The sequence below is a fragment of the Hemiscyllium ocellatum genome, chromosome 16 (assembly GCF_020745735.1).
Source record: "Hemiscyllium ocellatum isolate sHemOce1 chromosome 16, sHemOce1.pat.X.cur, whole genome shotgun sequence".
Taxonomy (NCBI): domain Eukaryota; kingdom Metazoa; phylum Chordata; class Chondrichthyes; order Orectolobiformes; family Hemiscylliidae; genus Hemiscyllium; species Hemiscyllium ocellatum.
The window spans coordinates 61,375,601-61,394,784 of NC_083416.1; the positions used below are offsets into that span (position 1 = coordinate 61,375,601).

The window sequence follows — 19,184 nt, forward strand, 5'->3', positions numbered from 1 at the left end:
GTAGCATTGTGAGGCTGTCTGTGGGTTTGCGGTAGAGCGTGGTGCTGAGGTGTCCATCCTTGATGGAGATGCATGTGTCCAAGAATGAGACTTTCAGTTGAGAGTAGTCCATAATGAATTTGATGGTGGGATGAAACTTGTTGATGTCACTGTGTAGTTTTATCAGTGACTCCTCAGCATGGGTCCAGAGGAAGAAATGTCGTCAATGTACCTGGTGTATAATGTTGGTTGGAGACCCTGCATAGAGAGGAAGTCTTGTTCGAACTTGTGCATAAAAATGTTGGCATATTGGGGTGCACATTTGGTCCCCACGGCTGTTCCGTGTGTCTGGATGAAGAACTGGTTGTCAAAGGTGTGTGGTTGTGAATGCTGCTACATCTCTCTCCGTCACAGCTAAAACCTGGCATTCTGTTCCTGCTGCTAGAATTGCATGAGACAATCTATTTTACTGACTTTGCTTTTGCCAAGGGTGTGCTTATGAGCTGTTATGATATTGGAACAGTAAATGAGAAGCTTTTTTTCCTCAGTATTTCAGTAGAGTTACATTTCAGCCAATTCTTTTATTTGTATTTTTGTCTGCATTTTAACTATAGTGTATGAATAAAATGTGTTTTGCTTCAAGACTGTTAGCTGATCAACTGAACAGCATCCAGAAAAAGATTTAGGGTCTTGGCTGTCTCCTTGACATGTTTTGACAGGGTTTGGTCTGGTCCATAACATTGCCACTTCTTGGAGGGATCAGGTCAAAATGGACAAATGACAATGCAAAGTAATAGATCTATTTTCAATTGAAAGGGAAACATTTTTATTATTCTTCAAAAGGTAAATTGACAAAATGAATTCAGCAACTGGCTTTGAATGGATACCTTAAATCAGTGTGACTTACAGATTTGTTTGCAAATTCGTCAACTTTCCAGATTTGTTCACAACAAAAAACTGACAAACCTAACTCTGCAACAAGAATGCCCGACTATTAGTCTGCTCAAAATACTTAAATGATATAACATAATCCCTTCAATGTATGTCAAACCCTAGGAACAAAAATTAAATGCCTGCAAAATAGCAGAGTGAACGAGAAAAGGTTCTCCATTTCATTTCATGTGGATACTTTTTGTTTAAGTATTAGGATGAGCAGACACAGGAAACACTCTGCAAGTAAGCACCAAAATAAATTCAGAAGAGGGAAGTCCTAAAAGGCAATTTAAATGCCATTATTTCACATTAAAAACTTGTGAATATCCCTGTATATGGAACAATATCCGGAGAAGAAGAAGAAATATAGTATCTTCAATGCTATAAGATGGATATGTGTCAGAAACAGCAACCAAAAATGACAAAAGTAGCATATTAGGGTTTTCAAACATCCAGAGTAGCCAGATGGACTACAGTGGTATTTTACAGTCCTATACATTAAGCTCACCATTTACAACTCATCAGAAGATATTTTAAAAGCTTGGGTAAACTCAGGTGCATGCAATAACTTTGAATAGAAAGGGGAAAGCTACTGCAATAATATGCAGAGGAAGGTTACAAATACAGTAAATTGAATATTCTATAATGAAATAGAAAAAGTCTAATCAGGTCAACATAAGATTGTATTTAGCACAACAAAATGACTTCTGTTCAAACTTTGAAATTAAAACAAACCATTGCCACAGTTTTATCCTTGTTAAGTGGTTTCTCAAATATAAATCAGTATTTTTTCCAAACTTCCAATTACCCTTTTTCTTAAAAGCAATATTTCAACCTATACTGAATGGATAGCAGCCAGATCTGAACTGGAAGTTACATGTTTTCACAATGTAAAAAACATTTCAGAAGTATAAATTTTTTTTGAGTAATCCAGGAATAATATTTTCACTCTCACTGTCTTTGATGACATCCTTACGCCCAAAGCAGCAGGGTATAGATGAACTGGGCTCATTTCTCAGTTCACTAGATGACATAAAATTATCTCCCTTTCTGCCCACTCCACAAAGACAACAAAATGATTCATTTGGTAATACAAGTATAAGGGGAGGAAAACATTCATAACTGGTTGGGCTAGGTTTCCTTCAGATACTCTTGCAGAAGAAAAGGTTCATGTGGGAAATCCTGTTGCTCAAATGGTCCTCATTCAATTCAATGGGTACTTGTCAACTTCCCTCCACCGGTTTATTTCATACTGTACAATGGATCTACAAGTTTATTGTGAATGTGCAACAAACCTGGGAGAGGAATAAAAGTAAAACAAGAGAGATATATATAGGAGCAATTTTTTAAAAAAAATCAGACAATGCTGTGTTTATACTATATATATATATATAGCACTTTAGTCTTAAGAGAAAATTCCAAGGCATTTCACAGAAGCATTTGCAATGAAATTAGTGAACCTCAATGCTAGGAGAACCATTAGGCATACTAAAAATTGGGTGTCAAACTCATGGACCTACACCACACAATGACTTGTGTGTCAACCAGCATATACAGCATGCGACAGACCGAGCTAAACAATATCCCAGTCAATGGATCAATCTGAGCGCTGCAATTCTGTGACATCCAGTTGTGAATGGTGATGAACAATTAAACTACTTACTGGAGGAGCAGACTCTCCAGTTATTGCCATCCTCAATGAAGGTGGAGGGAGCCCAACACATCAGTGCAAAAGACAAGGCTAAAGCAGTTTAAAACATCTTCAACTATTAAGTACCATGTGGATGATCCTTCTTGGCTTCCTCCTCAGGACTGTCTTCACCAGACTTCAGCCAATTGGATTCACTCTACATGATATGAAGAAATAGTTGAAGACATTACATACTCTAAAGAATATCAGTCCCAACTACATTCCAGCAATAGTCCTGAAGACATGCTCCAGAACGAGCTGTATTCCTAGCCAAGCTGTTCCAGCATTGTTACAACACTGCCACCTACCTGGCAATATTGAATATTGCCCAGGAATCTCCTTTCCACACACCAAAATAAATCCAACCCAGGCAAGTTTTGCTGCAATACTTCACTGTCAAACATCAGCAACTTGATGGAAGGTGTCTGCTTATGGCTACATACCTAATATCACATCAGTACTGAAACAAGATGTCCCAAAGACTGATGGATTTTGTGAAAGTCAGAAGTAAACTAGTGACCTCTGTCTATTTTATCTGTCATCAGCAATATAAACATTCCATCAATTAACTGAATCACATGCTTTCTTAGAAACGTGTTTATGATGCTTCTAACTGACCTTGACCTTTTTTTAAACAAGTCATCTTCACAATACTGAAACCAAAATCCATCATCATCTACATTAAAATTCAAATACTAAACATTATCACATTTTAAACATTTTTACCACACCCCATATAACTTATATGCTCATTCCCTTTACCACATACATACAATGACACCACAATTTATTATCTGAAAGATGTACTACGAAAGCTCACCAAGGGTCCTTAGACTGCACATTTCACTTAAAACGACAGGATGCATATACATGAGAACAGAATCATCTGCAAGTTCTTCTCAAAGCTACACACTAGCCTGAGATGGAACTTTACTGCCACTAATTCACTGCTATTGGGTCAAAAAAATCCTGGAACTCCCTCTCTAACAGCACTGTGAGTGTATGTATACCACATAGGCTGCATGGTTCAAGATGGCAGCTCAGTACCAAACTTTTAAGAGCAATTAGAGATAGGCAATAAATACTGGCTTAGCCAGTGAAAATATTTTGTTTTAAAAATGAGGATAGGTGAATGAAAGCTTGGTCACCCTAAATGGAAGCAGAAGTAGCAAAGGTGAAAACTTTGAGGTACAGAATTTGAGAGTTTTTTTTTTAGAATTGTACAGCCAGCAAAAGAGGCTTTACCTGGCAGAGTGTCCATATCTCAGTGGAATACAGAACTGGTGATGATTGTTATGGGGTGGATACAGAAGGGGTTGAAGCCTCTTAATAAGAGGTTAAGTAGTAGAGGTTAGTTGCTTCATAAGTTATTATAGTTTAACATCTTCCCCCGAATTTTATCAATGGCTGGAAATTCTCTCAAGAACCAATTACCTTTAAAATACTGCACTGTTTTTACACGAAGTTCCGTGGTGGCATCTTCATCACACACAAACAGTGTTTTGGGGTGCTGCTGGAAAGCTGATACAGTCCACATATGGTTTACACCATCTTCTATAGCTTTACACAGAGCCAAAGCTTTATGCGCTCCTGTGATAAGAATCATCACCTATAGAAAAGTAATAAAATAAAAGTCACTAAGCACCTTCCATAAGGAACAATGAACATTTTGTTAATTATAGACAACAGAATGAGGACATGCCACAACCCAAAGGACTAGCTACGTTACCATACATTAAGAACATTTCTGAACTGACAGCCAGACTACTACGACCACCAGGACTCAACAGCACACAAACCAACAGCCACTCTCAGACAACAACTCACCAGGACAAAGGACCCGATACCCAGCATGAGCAAAACTAATGTAGTGTACAAAATCCCATGCAAGGACTGCACAAAATACTACATAGAACAAACAGGAAGACAGCTAACAATCTGTATCCATGAACACCAACTAGCCACGAAACGACACGACCAGCTATCCTTAGTAGCCACACACGCAGATGACAAGCAACATGAGTTCGACTGGGACAACACTACTATTATAGGACAAGCCAAACAGAGAACAGCCAGGGAATTCCTAGAGGCATGGCACTCATCCACAGATTCTATCAACAAACACATCGACCTGGACCCAATATACCGGCCACTGCAGCAGACAGCGACCGGAAGTGGCAGAGACAAACCACTATAAATGCCGGAGGAAACATCACAGAAGCACTTCACAGGAGGCTTCCAAGCACTGAGGATTTCATCTAGACAGGGGACGAAATGTCTGCAACACAAATTCCCAGCTCAGCGAAGAGAACCACAACAACGAGCATCCGAGCTACAAATTTTCTCACAAACTTTAATTATAGAAAGCTAGCAATGAACTTTCAAAAATTGTTAGTGATTTGAACAGGAGCAAACAAAGAAGGGGGTCTGTGGTTGGAGGAAAGCCATAGAAATTGAGCAGGACAATTCTGCACCAATATTCAATACAATGCAGATTAACAGGACTTTTTTTTCTACCACTTGCACACATGTCACTGTGCGATCTTCTAGACCAATGGCTATCAAGTTTTTAAAAAGTCATATGTTAACCTCAAATAAACATTTCTTTTGTGTAAAATCTATGCAGGCAGCAAACAAATCAGAGGTAAGATGAAGACTTTTTAAAATAATAAATGCAGCAAGTTGCTATGCATCAAATGGTGATGAAGGCAGAGTCAATAACATTTCCAAATGGAAATAAAATATATGCTTAAATTATTAAAAATGATTCAACAAATCATATGCAGTTCTGCATTTACAGATCTTCAAAACTGCAACACTAGTTGATTAATGTTATTCAGAAGGGAAACAAGGCTAGAAAATGAGAAACAGGAAATTCTCAAAAAAGTACAAATCCTACAGGCAATTTTGCATACATCAATACATTATTCCAATAGGCTGCTTTCAGGACCTAAATCAGGAACCATGCAGTTGCCTGCCATTTCTTTACCTCTCTAGCATCCATTACTGTCCCCACCCCAACAGTCAGAGCCATCGTCGGAACTTTAGACAGATCTCCATCAAAGAATCGAGCATTGGCCAATATTGTGTCCATAGCCAACGTCTTCACTCTTGTTCGTGACACCAAGCTAGAGCCCGGTTCATTGAAAGCAATGTGACCATCTGGACCAATGCCTATTCAAAGCCAAAGAAAAAAAAGTGTGAACGAAAATGTAATAACTAAGTTTTGACAGAGCTCACTGGAAACGTCACCCAAGGTCACTCTGGAAACCAGGGCTTTAGGATAACATTAAATTAGTTAAAACCGCTTCTCTGCAAAGAGTAGTCACAAGATGAAAGGTGTAGCAATATCACACAGCTCCAGTCAAAACAGTTCTATGCTGGCATTAAAACATATTACAGATCGTTCTGCTATAATGCAACAGTTGTGTTCCTCTGCAAACTTTCACTGTAGAAAATCACACCATGGAAAACCACGATAGAAAATCGTGCTATAGAAGAACGCTACTGGAAAACTGCTGTAAACCTTTCCTGAAAGGGTATATTACCCAAATAATGTTCACAATTCGTCGATTGTGCTGTAGCCAACTTGTGCTGACAAAACACACGTTATAGCAGAACAACCTGTATTGAACCAACATGAAGATGCAATTCAGTGCATCCAACTAATGCTGATGGAACCCCTAAGGGGAAAAAAAAACACTTTATTTCCTAAATTAGGCACAGTCTCTTTGACAATGATAAGAACACCTCCACAGCAACTATAAAACATAATATAACAACAGATTACAGTTACAGCTATTATTAATGAAGCACCAGCTTCAGGAAGAGGATATTATTTGTCCAAATCACTGAACAGTAGTACCACCAACAAAAAGCTCAATTCCTCCTGCTGCTTTAATTTTCTCCTCAAAAGCATCGCATTCTGCTTCCAAGTCGGGAGCATTCCCATCTAGAATGTGCGTATTTTCAGCCAAGATGTCAACATGCTTAAAGAAATTGTTCCACATGAACGAATGATAGCTCTGAGGATGGTCCCGTGCAAGACCTGCAAAGGAAATGCAATAAACTGTATTAAGTATAAGCAACTTAAGTAAGTAAGTATAAGCAATAATCAAATGCACTAGCATCAAATTCTAACACTTATGACCTGTCACCTATATTTCAAAAGAAAGTAAGTAAACATTACAGTAAGTCTTGGAGCTTCATAACATCTCAAAACTAACTTCAGGACCAAGGCCAACCAAATTCTTGACCAAGAGAATGTATCTGTCCAACAATGAAGTCGTTTGAAGCTATTCGTTACAGTGATGCTGCTAGTCAGCCTTAATAAGTTGTTTAAACGTAATTTGGGGACACATTTTAATGTTCATTGTATGGCCCCTGCTTAGTATTTTGTTAAAGTGAAGCATGTAGCAAAGATAGGACTGAGCCATACTCCAGTACAGTTAGTTCTTCTATAACAGGATGGTTGTGTTCCTGTGCACCCCTGTGGTATAGAAAAATCGCACTTTAGAAACAGCACTTAAAAGTGTTGGCACTGTAGTTGTGTTACAGCAACACATGTTTTAAAAGCTTGTACTTTAGAAGCAGCGTTTCCAATTCATCAATCCTGTTACAGTGAATGCGGGTTAACAAAACGTACATTATACCAGCACAAGCTATATTCTGTGCACTACGTATGGACAACTCAGCTCATATCTGGCATCACACAAAAAAAAACTTCACACTCTCCATCCATCTCATGTCAGTCTCGAATGAGGTTTGGCGCATAGTTTAGATTTGGATGATAACATTATTTCATGTTTGAAATACATCCAGGGGTAAGTATGCACAAATGCAGGCAGGCAAATTGGAATCAGAAAATTGTTACAGCACAGATGAAAGTCATTCAGCCCATTGTATCTATGCTGGCTCTCCAAGGGAGCATTTTACTTGAAACCAATTTTCCATGTAAATATCTCCACCTCACATTAAGGCAGTATATTCCAGATCCTAACAACTCATTGCATGGAAGAAAGTTTCTCCTCATGTCTCCGTTTTTCTTTAGATAATTGCCTTAGATCAGAGCCCTTTCATTCTGGATTCTTCTAGCAGTAGGATTAGTTTTTTCTCTATTCACTCTGTCCAGACCCCTCAATTTTGAATAGCTTTATCAAATCTCCTATTAACATTCTCCAAGGAAAACAGTGTCAATTTCTCCAAATCTATCCAGGTAACTGAAGATCCCCCATGCATGCAACTATTCTAGTCTATTTTTTCTCCACACTCTCTAATACCTTGACATCATTCATAAAGTGCAGCATAGAACTGCTTGCAATATTCCTATTAAAACTGAACCAGTTTAAGTTTAACATACTTCCTAACTCTTGTACAATATGCCCCTATTGGTAAAACTAATGACACTTTATAAGCAACACTCTTGACGTCTCAATGACCTCCATAATTATACAACCAGATTCCTGTACACTCTTCAAAGTTGTGCTCTTTATGTTATATCTCCATGTTGTTCCTATAAAAATGAAACACTTCATACTTCTCTATCACATCCAATTTCATCTGCTACTTGCCCACCCATTCCACCAACTCATCTACATTATTTTGAAGCCTTATACTATACTCCTTACAGTTCAGAATGCTTCCAAGTTTTGTATAATCTATAAATATTGAAATTGTGCCCTGTACACCAATGTTTAGGTCAATGATTAACATGCATTTCTTCAACACAAATTGGATTGTAATGTGATTGAAGAATTTAGACCATTTTTGTAGAACATGAACTTTGCTTACCTGTATTGGGTATAACACAATTTCGGCCACATTAATTTAAATGGCGCTGCTATTACACTATTTTCTTATAACGTGGGGTCACATGGGAACGGAACTATCACGTCATATCAGAACTGACTGCATAATAGAAACAGTAAGGGTTCCAACTCCATGGAGAACACAAAAATAAACCTGCCTTCGGTACAAAACATAGCCAAAAAACAAAACACAACTGGCTTCTGTCACACAGCTACTTTTACATCAACCTTGCTACTGTCTCTTTTATTCCATGAACTATATTTTGGTCAGGTGTGTGTTGAGTAAAATGTATCAAAGGTCTCTTAGTAGTTGAACACACTACATCAACAGCATTACCCTCACTATCCTACTCTGTTAATACTTCAAAAAACAACTCAACAAGCTGGTTAAACACAATCTTTTCTCAACAAATCCCCATGTTGTCTTGCTTTAATTAACCCATATTTTCCTCAGTAACTATTAATTTTGTCCTGAGTTACTATTTCCTTGAGCTTCCCCACAGTTAAATTAAAACTGACTGATCTGTAGTTGCTGGGCTTCTATTTACATTCTTTATTTGATCAAAATTTTGAAATTCTCCAGTCCTATGGTACCACCCATGTCCACAAAGGCTGGAAAATTATGGCCAGCACTCTCCAATTTCCATCTCATTTCCTTCAGTATTCTTTAAAGTATCTCATCCAGCCCCAGTGCCTTACCAACATATGACAGAAACTCTTCCTTGAGATCTCTACCCAGAGATAGATGCACCACACATTACCATGAACTTCTCTGAAGGTATGGCAAGTCACCATTAATGAAAACTCCACTGCAGCCAGAATGGGGATTGAACTCTAATCTGATCCACATGCCTCACCCAACAACTGAGCAGCAGGCAACTAAGGAGGAGTCAGAACTGCTGTGGCAATATGCACTTTTACATTCATGTTTAAGCCTGCACTATGTATGCAATGGATCCAATTCCTTTCACCACAAGGTGGAACAGAATCTCTCCTGCTATTATTCTTTGGCATTGGTGTATGTTGGAAAGATTTACAAGATGATTGGCAACATTATGAGTATATCTCTCTTGGCCATCAAATTTTGGAGTAAAACTTGAACTCAGAGCCGCTGGCTCAAAAACAGCATGTGGTCCCCCGCATTACAGAAAATAACAGGGAATAACTTTTAGATTCACGACTCAAGTCACTTGGTCAGGATTTTCTTTGAACATATAAAAGTTGTACTACACCACACTCACCCACATATTCATCCATGTTAAATGTCTTCACATATCTGAATGATAGATCCCCATTCTTATAATATTCTATTAGTTTTCTATAGCTTCCCAAAGGTGTGTCTCCTGCAGAAAGATATTTTTCAAAAAATTACTGCACAAAAATTCTGCAAGCAGTTAACTGACCAAATTCAATGACCCATGTTTACAGTCTCTCCAACCCTTAGATTACTAACACAGATCAGCCATTTAATCAGTTTTGTTTTGAAAGAAAATCTCTGTGATAGCAATGAATATTGATGCAAACTGTACATTTGACTACATATACAATCGTCTTTATCATTAAGTTTATTTACAGAACACCAGTTCACCAACTTGGGAGTTTAGTTAAAGGTAAGTGACAGATGAGGTGGAAAGTCAACATGGAGTCAGGAACCCAACAACGGAATAAATTCAATGTCCTAAACCCGCACCCAAGCTGCATTGCTCTTGAAGTGCAATTTTTAGATGTAAATTACCTAGTTAGTCAGGAGGTAACGTCAGTGCCTCTGACGTCTCCAAGACAAGGGGTTCCCCATGTTGCAGTGGCTGCTGCTACCTCGCCAATCAGTGCTGGCTATTGGAAAAGCCATGGAGGTGAGGTGACAATGTAACGACCAGTGCTAATTGCTCCATGGTTCAGTCTCAAAGAAATGTTTTTGGGCCCAATGAGGAAACTGAGAGTTGTATTATGATGTGCACAAGACTGTTCTGGTTTTCAGAAAAAAATGTGAAAATTACCTTCAGGAACATGAGCTACAGGGACCATTAATTGGTGGCAAATGTATTCCCAACCTCAGTCTTAGTTTTTAATCATCTTAATCTGCAGCACTAACTCTCTTACATAAATGACTACCAACATTATTCAGTTGCTCCACATGTCAACATCTGAAAAATGAATCACCAGTCCAAATAAATGTGTTGTCTGAATGGGTATTTGGTCCTGACGGGCAGTATCCTACTCCCAGCTTTGTGTAAACAAGTCACCTACACTTGTATTAGAATCCCACTAACCATTTCCAGGAGATACAGCAGTTTCAGTTGTTGGAGTGATAGGGAAGAGTAGAAAAAACTGAAAAATGCAATAATCAAATAGTAGGGCTATTACATTCATTAAGATGACCATGCAGTGGACCATTTATCATCTTCAGCCGAAATACTATTTGTGATTTTATTTTCATAGAGGGGGAGAAGATTACTGCACATGTCTGAATTTTCTGGAGTGACTGGCTGTTACAGAACATCAGAATGCAGATATTTGAAGTCCGAAATCAATCAAAGCCAAACAAGATTGATGAGACCTGTATAATTTGTGTTTCATACAATCAGTACAATGTGGAAGCAAGCCATTAAGTCCACATTGACTCATGGAAGAGCATCCCTGTAACCCCATGTTTCGCATGGCCAATCCACCTAATCTGCACATCTTTTGATCATGAGAGGAAATTAGAGCACCCAGATGAAACCCGGGTAGACATGGGGAAAATGTGCAAATTCCACATAAACAGTCGCCGAAGGGTGGAATCGAACCCTGGTCCCTTGATGCTAAGAGGCAAAGGAGCTGACCACTCAGCTACCATGTCATTTCTGTTTTAAGAAACATTTACCACATAAAACCACCCATAATGCAATAGTAAACTGGCAGTACTGCAAATAAAAGACATTTCTGACCTGCAAATAGGTTAATGCGTATTGCTGAACTTCTACTTGGATGGTAAATTCTACCCGAAATATTCAACCAGTCTAAAAAACCAACAGTACAAACTCAGTTCATATCAAACATCTTTTACTAGTGTTGTTGTTACGTACCAGTTGGTAAACCCAGGGTGAAGTATCTGTCAGGACCAGGGTTGAACTTAACAATCCGATTCCTGATGTATTTTGCAGCCCACTCACTGACTTGCATGCGATCTTCCAATATAATCAACTTCATGGTTGTTTCTTATATACTCAAGGAAACTGTACAAAAAAAAAACAAAGCACTTTGTACTAAATCATTAAAAATGCAATACAGCCTCAATGAGGTCACAGGGCGAGGCTAGGTCCAAATGTCCCATTGACTTATTGATTAGTGCAAACTTCCTTTGAAATATATAAATAACAGAAATATCATTTGTCACGAATTTGTTACAGAAAATATCTCCTTTAAAAAATGGACATCATAAACTAGAAGTTATTCTCCACTGGATGGTTCTTTCCTGTGAGAGCACTGAAAGTAAAAATTAAACACAAAGATACAAGTAGTTTTAATGCTGATAGGAAAAGAACATTAATTTTGGGTTGAAAAAAAGTGATTAAAAATTGTTTAGAGCTGCTGTTAAACAAGCAAAAAAACAACCGCCGATAAATAAACAAAGCTGTTCCCGCTATCGAAGTAAGCGAAAAGTTATCGGTAATAATACATTTGAAATGGCATTCAAGAGAACAGGATTCACCATGCCAGAGGCATGTGTAATGGGTGTGAGGTAAATCCAGAGGAGCAGTAAACAACAAAAACAAAATGAAGGGAAATTGCCCCATTAAAGTTCTTCTCTGTAGATCAGATGTTGTATTTTCCTTTTTTTTGTCTCTGCGATAGGATCATCTGTACCTGTGCATTCACAAGGCCACATCCTCTAAAAATAGTCTTACTTGTGCTTGGGAACATTTCCCCAGTTCCAGCTAATCGCTGAAATGGGGAGTCTTAGCAGGTGGCTACACAGCTACCCCCCTCCTCTGCTTCCCGCCTTTCGTGCAGTAAAGATACAATGTAAGATGCAGGCTACAAACACCAGCTCTTCTCTTGATGCTATGGATGAAATGACCTGCTCCTGCACATTTGCCCAGGCTTTGTAACTCCACTAGAGTAGCCTCATCACATTGCGGTTTTAGTCAAGGGTGTGAATGCAGGAGGTAGTTTGAACATCACGAAAAGAAAAAAAGCCAGTTTGGCTGAAGTCTCTCAACAAGTTGCCCGCAGCATAACAAGTAGGTTATTTTGCAGAGTCGACAGTTTCGGTGTCCAATTAAAGGAAGCCTGAGATAACAATTCTGTTTTGCATGTAGAATGCAAGAAATGCCTCATTTGGAAAAGTAGAAGTTGCATAATTTGTCGGAGTTCAAAACATGGTCAACTACCCTGAAGGCAAAGGAAATAAAGTGGGGAACAGAAAAGTTAATCCTTTTTACATCTCACCCCATATAACATTTTCAACTTATTGTTAAAATCAAATTACAGCCGGTTGGTAACACAAATTTGCATTTCTGACTATTTAAATGACAGGCGCAAGGAAATATTAAAGCAGTCGCCACAGAGAAATCCCATTTTACAATACAAACTGTACGTAATTTATTACTTCTTCCAAAAAATGAACGCTGCTCTATGATAAATAAGCTTGTTGCCACAACGAGCCGAAGTAACGCAAGACAAATCAATCTAGCAATGAAGGCTGGTCTAATCGTGGGTCTTAAGGGGGTTGTAACAATTTTCTGCATTACAGGAGACACTGTGACAGATTAAAGGACACGGACCAGGCACCCGCTATTTCCTTACGCCTTCCAGTAACTGTTATTCAGCCAGACACTACCTCCTAGCCTAGACTCACATTTACATTGATTGCATTTTATAATAACATCGCCAGCATCTTACCCTTTTGTTTCATTAAGCAGGAATCCCGTTTCCCGTGTTTGCTTTTCTTTATCCCAGCGCAAGGAGAACACTGTCATATGATTTTGTTGCCGGTCAGATGATCGGAAGAGAAAAAAAAGAGGGAAATCAAATCTTTTGTTGGTACTTTTTGAAGTTTGACACAAGCCTCCACGCACTGAATTAACTAAGAATATTGCAATTGAACGCTTATCAACGTTTGTATCTTGCGTAAACATCTAATAGTTATAAGCTTTAATTATCTCATTGTGGAATACATTGAACTTTGAATTTGCAATACGTCTTATTGACTCCCAAATATGCCTGGAATTTACACTATAATCCAAAGTACTTCAACTAGTAGTACAGATTCAAAAACCGAAATTGCTGGAAAGGTTTGGCAACATCTGTGGAGTGTAATCAGTGTTAACGACCAATTTTGTCCTTCCTTCATCTTTGGAAGCCTGTAGCATCCCAGTCAGAAGCAGATGAGGGAAGGCGATAACCTACTGTTAATCCAGAGACCCAGATAATGTTCTGAGATTCCAGGTTCAAATCACACCACAGCAGATGTTGGAATTCAAATTCAATGAAGGGAAAATCTGGGATTAAGAATCTAATGAGGACCACAAATCCATTGTTGATCGTAGGGAAAAACCCATCTGGTTCAATGCCCTTTCGAGAAGGAAACAGTGATCATTACCTGGTCTCGCCTACATGTGACTCCATACTCACAGCAAAGTGGTTGACTTTTCACTGCCCTTTAGATAATTAGGGATGGGCAATAGATGCTGGCATAGCCAGTAATGCCATCAACCCATTAATGAATTAAACAAAAGATAACTCAGCACTTGAGTCGAGTTTGAACCCAGGACATTAAAAAAAATGAAAGCTTAGTAAAGATGCATTAAAACATTGACCTAATTTACTTTTCTTGAAAATGAAACATGTTGAACAAGGAGCTGGCAATATTGGATGCATAGCCCTTTTTAGAAATAAGGTTATTTTCTCTTTAAAGAAGTGCAAAATTTTAATCCAACTTCCAGATCTACCAGCACTTCATCTGTGGCAATCAATGATACAAATATCTCAGCAAGGGGCCCAGTAAGGAGTTCCCTAGCTTCCCACAGAGCTCTTGGGTACACTTAATCAGGTCCCAGGGATCTATCACCTTCATGCATTTTAGGAAGTCCAGTTCCCCCTCCTCTGTAATATGGACATTTTTCAAGATGTTGCTATTTATTTCACCATATTCTCTATCTTCCATAACCTCCTCCACAGTGAATACTGATGCAAAATAGTATCTCCCCATCTCCTGCAGTTCCACACATAGGCAGCCTTGCTGATCTTTAAGGGGCCCTATCCTCTCACTAGCTACTCTTTTGTCCTTGATGTATTTGTAGAATCCTTTTGGATTTTCCTTAACCCTAATTGTCAAAGCTACCTCATGTCCCCTTTATGCCCTCCAGATTTCTCCGTTAAGTATACTCCTACTGCCTTTATATTCTTCGCAGGATTCACTCAATCTCTGCTGTCTATACCTGATCTATGCTTCCTTCTTATTCTTGACCAAAACCTAGTCTGTCTAGTCATCCAGCATTCCTTACATCTATCTGCCTAGCCCTTCAACCTGTAAGTAAAAAATGAGGTCTGCAGATGCTGGAGATCACAGCTGCAAATGTGTTGCTGGTCAAAGCACAGCAGGTTAGGCAGCATCTCAGGAATAGAGAATTCGACGTTTCGAGCATAAGCCCTTCATCAGGAATAAGAGCCCTTCAACCTTACAGGAACACATTGTCTCTAGACTCTTGTTATTTCATTTCCAGTCATCCCTTTACCTGCGAACATCTGCCCCTAATCGACTTTTGAAAGTTCTTACCTAATAATGTAAAAATTGGCCTTTTTCCAATTTAGAACTTTTAGATCTAGTCTTTCCTTTTCTATGACTATTTTAAAACTGATAGAATTATAGGCCAACAGGCCGAGGACTAGCAGATGGAGAAAGTGAGGATTACAGATGCTGAAAAAGCACAGCCGGTTAGGCAGCATCCGAGGAGCAGAATCGACATTTCGAGCATAAGCTTCTAACGAAGAGTTTATGCTTGAATCGTTGATTCTACTGCTCCTCGATGCCGCCTGACTGGCTGTGCTTTTCCAACACCATACTCTTTGACTAGCAGATGGAGTTTAATTTAGACAAATGTAAGGTGCTGCATTTTGGAAAGGCAAATCAGGGCAGGACTTACACACTTAACAGTAATGTTCTGGGGAGTGTTGCTGAACAAAGAGTGCTTGGAGTGTAGGTTTGCAGTTCTTTGAAAGTGAAGTCACAGGGAAGCAGGATAGTGAAGGTGGCATCTGGTGTCCTTGCCTTTATTGGTCAGTGCATTGAGTATAGGAGGTGTGCAAGGACATGTTGCAGCTGCACAGGTCATTGCTTAGGCTACTTTTGGAATACTGCATGCAATTCCAATTGCCTTGCTACAGAAAGGATGTTGTCAAACTTGAAAAGGTTCAGAAAAGATTTACAAGGCTGTTGCCAGGGTTGGAAGATTTGAGCTACAGGAAGAGACTGAATAGTTTGGGACTATTTCCATGGAGCGTTGGAGGTTGAAGAGTGACCTGATAGAGGTTTATAAAATCAATAGGGGCATGGATAAGGTGAATAGCCAATGTCTTTTCTCCGGGTTGGGGGGGAAAGAGTCCAAAACTAAGGGGCAAAGGTTTGGGTGAGAGGGAAAAGATTTAAAAGGTCCCTCAGGGGCAACTTTTTTCACACAGAGGGTGGTGTGTGTATGGAATGAGCTGCCAGAGGAAGTGGTGGAGACAGGTACAATTACAATGTTAAAAAGTCATCTGGATGAGTATATGAGCAGGAAGGGTTTAGACGGATATGGGCCACATACTGGCAAATGGGACTACACTAATTTAGGATCTGGTCACCATTCTCAAGTTAGACTGGAGAGTCTGTTTCTGTGTTGTACAACTCTGCGACTCTATAACCCGTATGTGTCTCATTACACATTGTAGATGAACAAATCCATTCTGTAGAGTATCAGTGTGATGTTCCAGTTAACTGACAGAAAGGATTAAATTCAAGACTTGGCTGATATGGTGGCAAGGGATTGAGTTGGGAATGCCACACTATATACTTCAAATGCTAAGCTGGAGACTGCATTGTTGCAAAGCCGAGACAAGTGGACAGATGATCCCAAGACGAACACAGAGGCAGCCCTCCAAAGCCATTTTAACCAATAACACCACATTGGTGGGGAGCACAATACCATTTGGAACCCTCCATTATCTCCATCGTTGCTGCTAATAGTATTCTACTGCTCAATTATATTGACCTTTCATATTATATTTCCCTTTAAAAAGGAGAGCATAACCCACAATTTACTGATACTGTAGTAGATTAGATGGCCTAGTGGTTCATAGCAATAATGGCACATCAAGGTACATTTAATCATAGAATTGTAAAGTAACAGCTTAATCCTACATATCCTCACATGGTCAGCAGCCAATACCAGCACTTGCTTAAGAGGGAGAAAGCACAGGCAAGGAAAGCAAGGTCACATCACACCAAGCAATTTTTCTGCATGTTCTAGAAGACAAAATTCACAATGGATAAAAGAGCAACTGGCTTTATTGTCATTTAAAAATTTATGGTAGCTTGAAGAATAAGGAGCAAAATGTCATGTTATATTTAAGAGTTTTATATCTATTGCTGTTCTTTGAATATATACATCACAGATTAATGAATATAATACTCAAATATTTGTAAAATAACAGATCTGACAGACTACCAAAACTAAGAAGGAGCAAATAACCCAAATAAAACTCAACCCAATAACTACATTTACTTTTAAGCTAAGGTAGATGACTTAACAAAAGAAAAAAAAAATCCAAAAAACAAAAAACTTGGCACATATCCTGGGAACTGGGAGAAATTCATAGAGCAACAAAACCCTGACAGAACAGACAGTAATTGTTTGGTAAAGAGTGAAATGAAAAAAAAACTTGAAGGCAAATCAAAATCAACAAAGTAATTTTATACAATTATATTAAGGGAAGAAAAGGTGGTTAGCAGCAACATAGGCCTTTTGAAAAGAAGTAACTTCCTTATTTTCATTTATAATACGACTGAATGCACATGTAGAATAATTATTTTGTAGCCATAAAACTAACATTGAACCCAGGTGTGGACCCACCAAAATTAATGCAAACCACAAAAGTAATGGGCAGAGATGAGGCAATGGGTTTGCGACCAGAGGGTGGCATGACTTTGGAAGTCCATGCCTCAGAAGTCAGTAGAGGCAGAGTCATTTAATATTTTTAAGGCAGGTAGATAAATTCTTGTTAGGCAGGAGAATTGAAGGATCAGGGTAGATGGGTCTTTGGAATTCAAAATAGATAGCACACACCACAGGCCAGGCTGCAAAAATAAAGTTATTGGCTAGAGTAAGTGGAAATGTGTTGATTTTCTGGACAAAGTTTCTTTTAATCCATAATCTGCCCTTTTGCAAGCTGGGTGATACAGAATTTTAATTTTTTTTAGATTAAAATTCACTATCTCTTCTGTATTCCAAAATGTAACAGAGATTGGGTTCGAAATTGAGAACTGCGGAGTGATAAGAAAGGTAATATTCTATTCTTCAGGGAAAGCTGACATCTCTGATCCATTCTGCAGACTCCTGTTGATGTTAGGGACAGACAAGGTGATAGTTTTAGTCTTTCCCAGGTGGTATTTTGATCATGTGACTGAGTATTGGAACACAACATAGACAACCCACAGTGGTGACGCAGCTTCAATCTCCATTGTATGAACTATAAGGATACCATCAAAATAGAAAGGGCTCCACCATAAGAAATAGAAGCAGAATTTGGCCATTCAGCCCATCAAGTCTGTTCCTCCATTCAATCATGGTTGGTATATTCCTCAACCCCATTCTCCTGCCTTCTCCCCATAATTGATCTCCTTACCAATCAAAACCCTATCTAGCTCTGCTTTAAAAACACTCAATGACCTGTCCTCCACAGCTTCCCGTAGCAATGGGTTCCACAGATTTACCACCCTCTGCTGAAAATTTCCTCTTTATCTTAGTACCACATCTCAGTCCACAGAACCTTCTTTGCACCCTGAATTTCGGCAGATGTCCTTTGTTCTCAATAATTTCTGCAGCTGAAGTATCTAGTTCCTAGAGTTTTAAGCAACTTTAAACAGTAGTAGGTGTAAAGTTCTGCTGAAAACCTGCCCAGAGAAGCACCTTGGTAATTAGATTTCAGACACTTCAAGAAACTTGTGCAATTTGTGGATTAATTGTTTTCTGTGACCTTTTAAAAACAGTGTCTTTGCAGCTCAATATTTTTGCTCTGTCTTTTTATAAACAAGACATTACACAAGACAAGTAAAATATAGATTAATATTCCATAGCACACATCATGCTGTCAATGTCCTGCAAGATTCTTTGTGGGGTCTCAATTCTTCCACCATATTGTTTAAAATCAATTCAGAAAACTGATTAAAGAGCTATATATCCAAATTTGCCATTGATGCAAAGACAAGCTGCACTTTAAAGTGTACATTGAAGTCTAAAATTGCAAAAAGATATCAACGGACTAAGTGCATAGACAAAATTGTGGCAAATGGATTTTAGTGATGGTAATTATGAGATCATTCATGTGAATCCAAAAAAGGATAGAGCAAAGTAATTTCTAAATGATAAAGAGCTAGAAATAGTGCTGGTCAAAAGTGATTAAGGGATTCATGGACAGAGATTAAAATGTTGTGAACAAGTACAGAAATTAATCAAAGTGGCTGCGAATTATTTCTAGAGGACCAGAATACAAGGGGCTAGAATTATACTTGAGTAATACCATGTTCTGGTTAGACC

General features: G+C 38.7%; 1 protein-coding gene across 2 annotated transcripts; it reads right to left on the reverse strand.

Annotated features, from left to right (window-relative positions):
• Window positions 1–781: 781 nt before the first annotated feature.
• On the reverse strand, window positions 782–13,379 carry gnpda1 (glucosamine-6-phosphate deaminase 1). 2 transcript variants are annotated; one of them, XM_060836871.1, is made up of 7 exons: window positions 13,294–13,379; window positions 11,475–11,624; window positions 9,651–9,752; window positions 6,468–6,650; window positions 5,592–5,776; window positions 4,037–4,211; window positions 782–2,207 (listed from the first exon to the last, which is right to left on the reverse strand). In XM_060836871.1, exons 2-7 carry the CDS (start codon window positions 11,596–11,598, stop codon window positions 2,155–2,157), a joined length of 822 nt encoding a protein of 273 aa, XP_060692854.1. In that variant the 5' UTR covers window positions 11,599–11,624; window positions 13,294–13,379; the 3' UTR covers window positions 782–2,154. The 2 variants fall into 2 exon arrangements, with proteins under 2 accessions (XP_060692854.1, XP_060692855.1); XM_060836872.1 differs by lacking the exon at window positions 782–2,207 and adding an exon at window positions 2,662–2,759.
• Window positions 13,380–19,184: the final 5,805 nt, after the last annotated feature.